The sequence below is a fragment of the Arachis ipaensis genome, chromosome B06 (genome assembly GCF_000816755.2).
Source record: "Arachis ipaensis cultivar K30076 chromosome B06, Araip1.1, whole genome shotgun sequence".
Taxonomy (NCBI): Eukaryota; Viridiplantae; Streptophyta; class Magnoliopsida; order Fabales; family Fabaceae; genus Arachis; species Arachis ipaensis.
Window position 1 is genome coordinate 119,585,857 of NC_029790.2, and position 7,140 is coordinate 119,592,996.

General features: G+C 35.7%; 2 protein-coding genes across 6 annotated transcripts in view; one reads left to right on the top strand and one right to left on the bottom strand.

Moving 5' to 3' along the window:
* On the top strand, positions 52 to 4,074 carry LOC107605003 (protein LAZY 1). 2 transcript variants are annotated; one of them, XM_021104879.1, is made up of 5 exons: positions 53 to 1,053; positions 1,140 to 1,206; positions 1,604 to 2,364; positions 2,915 to 3,200; positions 3,507 to 4,074. In XM_021104879.1, the coding sequence occupies exons 1-5, from the start codon at positions 1,048 to 1,050 to the stop codon at positions 3,524 to 3,526; spliced, it is 1,140 nt and encodes a 379-aa protein (XP_020960538.1). In that variant the 5' UTR covers positions 53 to 1,047; the 3' UTR covers positions 3,527 to 4,074. The 2 variants fall into 2 exon arrangements, with proteins under 2 accessions (XP_016162223.1, XP_020960538.1); XM_016306737.2 differs by having other exon boundaries at positions 52 to 1,206.
* Positions 2,701 to 7,140, bottom strand: part of LOC107605002 (ABC transporter I family member 11, chloroplastic) — a 9,453-nt gene continuing 5,013 nt past the window's right edge. Inside the window, exons 9-10 of one of the 4 annotated variants that reach the window (XM_016306735.2) lie at positions 5,944 to 6,069; positions 2,701 to 3,161 (exon numbers count right to left, since the gene is read on the bottom strand). In XM_016306735.2, coding sequence (XP_016162221.1) covers positions 5,991 to 6,069 — 79 coding nt within the window. In that variant the 3' untranslated portion in view covers positions 2,701 to 3,161; positions 5,944 to 5,990. Of the gene's footprint in view, positions 3,178 to 5,849; positions 6,070 to 6,585; positions 6,847 to 7,140 lie in introns of those variants that run through there. The other 3 variants (XM_016306734.2, XR_001612443.2, XM_021104881.1) reach the window with 3 other exon arrangements.

A 7,140-nucleotide genomic window follows, 5' to 3' on the forward strand; every position in this document is an offset into this window, starting at 1 on the left:
GTATGTGAAAATTAAATTTTTAACAAAACCAAAATACAATAATTAAGCAAAGGGGGGCTTTTACTTCAGTCAGTGTAGTATTCACACCAAAGGTCATGTATATTACCCATTTGGGGTCATATTCAATTATTCATTTATGACCATATATGCCCCCCCTCCTTTTTTCACTAGTGTTTGCGGCTCCTACAATAATTAATAAATAAATGATAGCCTAATCCATGCAGATGAATCATGACAAATTGTTCTCATAATGTTTGAACTTTGAAGCATCATCCAAAATCTAAGCAACTACCACTAAAGTGCGCAACCCTGTATAAGGAGCTAACTGAACAATTGGGGGGTGTAAAGTTTGCAAAACCACACAATTGTTACTCAGGTTTTCATAATCCTATCACAACTTGACAAATTGTATGAAATTTTAGCCTAGTGTTATAACTAACTGTCGGACAATGGAATTTATAATCCAAACCTCTGGAAAATGTAACTGGATGCATCTAGAAGCAATAACTGAGACATAGTACTTTACTATTTTGTAGAGTGGTCAGTTTAAGTGGGGCTTCTTAATCAAACAGCCATCAATCAAACAATTTTAGTAAATTTTATGTGCAGAGCATCATTCTCTGAAATTGACAGTGCTTCAGCATTTAAGAACCAGCGTGCTTCGTTGGGGGGTTATCAACTTGTTTACGTGTGTGATCCACTTAAAGAAATATCGTACTGAGACAAAAGCATAGACAAATGGCAAAATGGTAGACATTCCACCTTCAATTTGCCCACCTGATTAGATTTTGAAATGAATACCCAACCAAACTGTTGTTTCTACCTATATGTTTTTATCTATGTAAACTTATATCTGAGACTCCTAGTATCTACTTATTCCCAACCCATTTAGATTCAGACTGGAAAGTCCTCTGAGCTTTTTACTTAATCAATCATACCCTACCAATCCTAAATACCTTTCCGATTTGGACATTTATATATACCACCAGCATAATCTCAGTCAAGAAAACCTTAGTCATCACATATCAACAAAAGAGAGAGATCAAAATGAAGGTATGTGTCTAACCTATGTCAAATTAGCATGGAACATTTCCTTCAATCCTTCAGCTTCATCATCATCATCATTTTCCTTGTTGCAGATATTCCAGTGGGTGCATCGAAAGCTTCGGCAGAATAGTATTGATCCTTTCAAGGATTTCACACTTGGTATTCATTCACCTGTGCTTATTTTCTCTTTTCCACTACTTTTTTCTCTTGCAATTATGATATTACTGAGCTGCATTAATATATATGAACCACAAAGGTAAACATCAGGTGTTTTGCAGATTAGGCATTTTAACCAGATCAGGAACACTAATGTACTTGAAAATATGCATCTCTTTTCAACATGTTAGATGCATTCACTAACCAACTGCAGATAAAATTTTCCTGTACATCACTAACCACTATCTCTTGTTGACATTTAATTCAACTTATTATACTTTTCCTTTTCCCATGTTTGGTATTCCTCTTTCAAGAGAACAAGAGCAATGGGAAGTATTGAGATTATCTTCATTAATAATTTCACCAGCTCACTAATTTTCTTTTGGAAATTATATTTCAGCAAACCCTTGTAGTTGTCTTACACCACAGCCAACATGTGACAACCAATACTCCCACATGATGCCAAGCTTTGGCTCCATGAATCAACCCGGCTTCTTAAAGCCACACCATCAAGAAAGTCTGACATCTTATTCGGGGCTTGATGTTGAAGGGGAGTCCAAACAAGAAACACCTGCAGCCATCTCCGAGCTCTTTGAAGGCTTTCTAACAATTGGAACTCTTGGCATAGAAACAGTCAACAATGAACCAGCAACACCAACATTTCCCATGCCTATTGAAGACATAACTATGAACAATGCAGAGGTGACGGAAAATGATCTGAAGCTCATTAGTTATGAGCTTGAGAAATTTCTTGAGGCTGAAAAGGAAGAAAGTTTCTACGAATCTTCAGGAAGAAACAGCCAAGTAAGCACTATCACACTTAGTAGCAAGCAAATAGATGGATCTGAAGCTGAAGACAATGCAAACAAAGCTGTGTGTCCACTGCAAGGATATTTATTGGGGTCATCACTTGAACTTCCAGAGACAACAGAAGTGAAGAAAGAGAGGGCATCACTTGCCGAGCTATTTCGTAGGACAAAGACAAGTCAAGAATCTATAGAGACAGGAGAAAAAGGAGAAACACAAATCAAGCAAACACAAAAGTCTGCCATGCATATTATGAGAAAGATGTTGAAAAAAGTCCATGTCTCTTCAAAAAGCTGTAATACTGCTGCAAGGGATGATGCCGCCTCTACTTCAACCAATAAAAAGCTCCATAAGGTAGGTCTTTACCAGATCTTCTGCACTTAACATCAAATTCAATGGTTGTCCCCATCTCCATTGCCTATGATTATTGCCTTGGCATCTAAAAGTTAGCTAATGAAAATTTTAATGCATGTTTGTTTCTTGGTCACCCGGAATACAATGAGAGTAGGAATCAAACACATATAGAAACCAGATTGTGCAAATAATTTATTACTCAAATTTATTAGCCAAGAAAAAACAACAAACAAAAAATTTGCTAGTTAATTCTTTCATAGAGAATCTATAGAACTCGCCGTAGAAGATAATCAAAGCAACTTAAAGAATTAAAATTCGTAACAAGACTGAAGAAAATTAGCCAAAGGGATTTGGGTCAGACTCAACATATCTAACAACACTGAAGGTCATATGTTAAATATCATTCCAAGTTGAACAGTTTTAGCATCTGGCAGAATAGTTTCAGGTACCAAAATAATCTGCAAACCTCTGAATCCAACATATATGTCTTCAATATATGCTGAAAGCAATCTATCATATCATAATTTCATTGCTTCATTTGGATATCTAGGTTCTACGAATGTTTCACAGAAAAGTCTATCCTGAGAACACCGTAACTGCAAAGGATTTTGCTAAACCCAACAAAGATAAGATTAAGGATGCTTCTCATGACTGCTGCCATGAATATCAGAACAGAGACCCCACAAACCCAGACAAAGGCAGAAGAGTTAATTCGGACACCAAGTCAACAAAGTCTTCCCGAAACTGTGAGCCCATCTGGAACCCGCCACAAGATGGGCTTAGTTGCAGTACTTCAACTGCAAACAATGAGCACTGGATCAAAACAGATGCAGAGTGTAAGTACTTATCTCTCTAGCATACAGTTCCTCATACACATTTAAGTGCACACATCAAACTTTTACACAAATCTTTCATCAGCATATATATATGAATTAGGATCAAATGATGCATGTATCAATTTAATAAAGTTATACAGCTTATAACCTTTTATAGGATATATATTTTAATTACCCAACCATTGTGAATTTATATTAAATTTTACCGAAATCGAACATCAATAAGCACCATAATATATGTGAAATTGCATTATAATTAGTTCATATATCTGTATTTTAACCCATTTACAATTTTTGGCATTATAGACTTGGTGCTGGAGCTGTAGCTACCTAAGCTGTGAGAAAGTGCAAGGCATTGACATTGAGCCTCTATAATAGACTTGTAAAATCTACTCTTTCATAATACTATGATGATCTTATATGTGTACTTCCAAGTGGAAGTGATGCTGCATTAAGGTTGTGAGTTTCATGTATGCATACTTTATATGTAGACATCAGTTACTTCTACTATTTTCTTATTGGTTCTCATGAATCATTCTTCCATCAAATTCAAGAAAGGCAACTCATAATTACAAAGTTTGTTCAGTGCCTATTATGTCTGCATTTTATCCCAGCTTTAGTATCGAAGTGGTCAATCTCGGATAGTGGTGCAGAGTGGCTGGCCCCAAAATGCCACCATGGGATAGTAAATTCTGGGATAGCCACTATTTCAAGAAAAACAGAAAATAATGTGTATGCTCACAATTGATACATTCTTTGTTATAAATCATAAGTCATAGTCTGTGCTTTAAACTCATAATAAACAATTAATCCAATGTACAAGTATAAACAACAATCCAATAAAATAAAAGTCAACCATCATAGGGGAAAAGGAGAAGTACAGAACCAAACCCTAATCAAACATCAACAACTAAGAACCAGGAGAGAAGGGAAGCAACCGAGAGGCAGTAGAAACGTTTAAGATAGGATCAAATGATACCAGTGCAAGTTTAAGAAAATGTTACACTATTCAATAACTTTGTCTCAAAGTAAATTTTTACAAAACCTACCAACAATCAGAAGTTTATTCATTGTAAATCAAATCTATAAAATTTCATAACAATCTAAAATCATTTGATATATTTTTTTATAGATCAAAATTGATGGTAACACTCAAGATTGACATATGCATGAATTAGATTTAGGCTTCTGATATTCAATTTTCACAAAATTTGGTACAATGATCTCCATGATAGGTGACTATAAATCAACGGTTTGATTGATTCAAATTATTATAGATAGATAAAAACAGTGTAACTTTAAAGATAACATTGATGTCATTTAATCTTAACTCATTGAATTGGATTCAATTGACATTAATGTCATTTAATAAAATATTAAAAAAAGAAACTAAACTAAACTAAATCTGACCCCTCAATTTTACAATAGATCAATGGTTGGAACTTATTATAAGGGACATGCAAGCAAGGATAAGACAGGAAGGACCGAAGGAATATCATGGGGATAAAAAGAGAGAGATGAGAAAGAAAAATATGAAAAAGAAGATGGGATATGTCATGTTCCCTGACATGACTACTATGATTAATATCCTGTATTAATTGTGTCATTAAAACAAATGCCTGTTAAGCACTTATTCATCTCTTTCTCCCTTGAGCTGATACTTAGTCATAATGTTTTGCTTCTATCCTCTATAGGCCTCTATTCTACCTTAATTTCAATATTTTGTAGTCAAGAAAAATCCATGTCTACTTTGTAAAAAGCAGCCTTGCCTAACCTCAGAATAGCTTTTGTATCACGAATTAGAACTCAATATGTCACAGGCCTTTTCAGACTTTCAAACTCCCAATCACCAATTTTTGTCAATTCATGGCTGCTTTTTGCATATGACCTTAGTTTCCAATGCAATTCTTTGCCAACGACTTCTTTTGGTAACAACTGCATCATCATCATCAACCTCAACAAACCAAATGCACAACTACTCTCTTCTTTTTCCAAGTCAAAAGGATACTATTTTCATCACACTGGTGTCTTTTTCCAGCATCCTTCTGGTTGGAAACCACAACACTCCGCTCATCTCCCTCCATGCAGCCTACCCCAATGTCCTTTTAATTCCAACCAGTGTTAATACCACCTGTCATTGCCAGTGTTTACAACAATATTCATCTGCCACTGCTTCCCCCATTCTCGATAGAGTATCCAGCATCATGATGAATAGGAGCTACGATGATTTTGTATGATGATTGAGCCTCCTAGTTGTTTCCAGCTAACCATGTTGTGACTCCAGTTGGTCCATAGTGGTGTTGTGACATCACTTCAACAATCTCTCATTAATATCAATCGTATAGTCATCTCCGACAGTCCCATCTAGAGAACATGTATTGTTGCTGAATAGAGAAATAAAAAGGTCAGGGATATTTGAGATATCCCTTGTTCTCCTAGACTCGTGACTAATTTCCTATATCACCTTTACTCCTCTCTAACTCTCTCTTTATAGCCGTCAATCAACTAACGGATTGTTATTCTTAAATACTAAGGCCCATAACTTAGGCCTGGTCCCTAACAGAACCCTAGACCACTACTCCATCAATGACCTTAACACATGGTCAACAAGCAAATATCCCACAAAATTAAGCTATTTTGAGATATCCGAATAGTTAAATTTCCTTTTCCTTTATTCTTTTAACATATGTCATCATGTTGCAAGTAGAAAATACATCAAGCACTTGAAGCTTATGGTTCAAACCTCAGAATCTGGTGCTAATAAAAAGGCAGCGAGTATGAACTACAAATCTACAATGGAATTAACTCCTCTCTGAGGTTGCCACCCATCTCCATCTTCCATGATCGATCAACAAGACTTGCAAACTCTCTGAAATACATACAGGAAGCTCGATAAGTAAAATAAGTGGTTCTCACAGTAATATGCAATAGAACATTGGCAATAAAAACTTCAGCCAATATGCAATGGTAAACAATGTGAAATGATTAACGGAGAAACCACCGATCTACTACACATATGCAGCACTGTAAAGTGTGTATATATTATATTTTGGCAATGCCAATAACTTCGTTTGTTATTTAGATATTCCAAAAGGGACTGTCCATTTGGGTCTCTTTATTTAGGGATTCTTCCACCATGGATGCATAGATAGGACAAAAGTCCCCTTCACATGGATTTAGGAACAGCAGTTGTGAGTGGGCACAAGGTCCTGTATAGTTGAATTGCCTAAGATATCCTTAATATAACATTATATACAAAAAGATGTACATTTAAGTAATTTTATAATTATTGTAATAATCTAAAGAAACTAAAACTAGTTTGCAAAAAAAAAAAATCTTTTTGGACAAAGATTTAAATACTATTGCAACACTATTGGATGCATACCGACTCATCGAAAAAGAAAACTGAACTTGTTCCCACATCAATCAGCCTATAGCCATTCCTACCACACCCTAGGATTGACTATTCATTGCCTTGCTTCCTCACTTCATATGCCGGTTCCCTCTGATATCCACTCCAATCTTTGCTGCCAACCACTCTTTACAACTGCTGCTCAATGACGGCCTTCCTTCACTAGTTGCCACCATAACCCTGCCTCAACTTCATTCTTTAGATTACTGATTTGTGCTCAACATCATTTTCTTCCTGTTGTTTAAAGCACGAGCAAAACATTGTTGTATTAGTTAACTAAAGCATTGATGACCGCATGATCCTTTTGGTCCCTTATTACAGTTGTTGATCCAGGAGTCACCATTTCTTTTTGCGAATAAAAGGCACATGTGCAAGACATAATTAAACAACAACGAGCAACCCATGTCCTACTCAAGGCTATATGAATGATGTGATACCCGTGTTCTGTCAGAAATCAAGTTGGCAATAAGAAAATTTTAAATGTAAATCTCTTTCAATACCCCCCCCCCCTTTTTTTTCTTTTTCTTC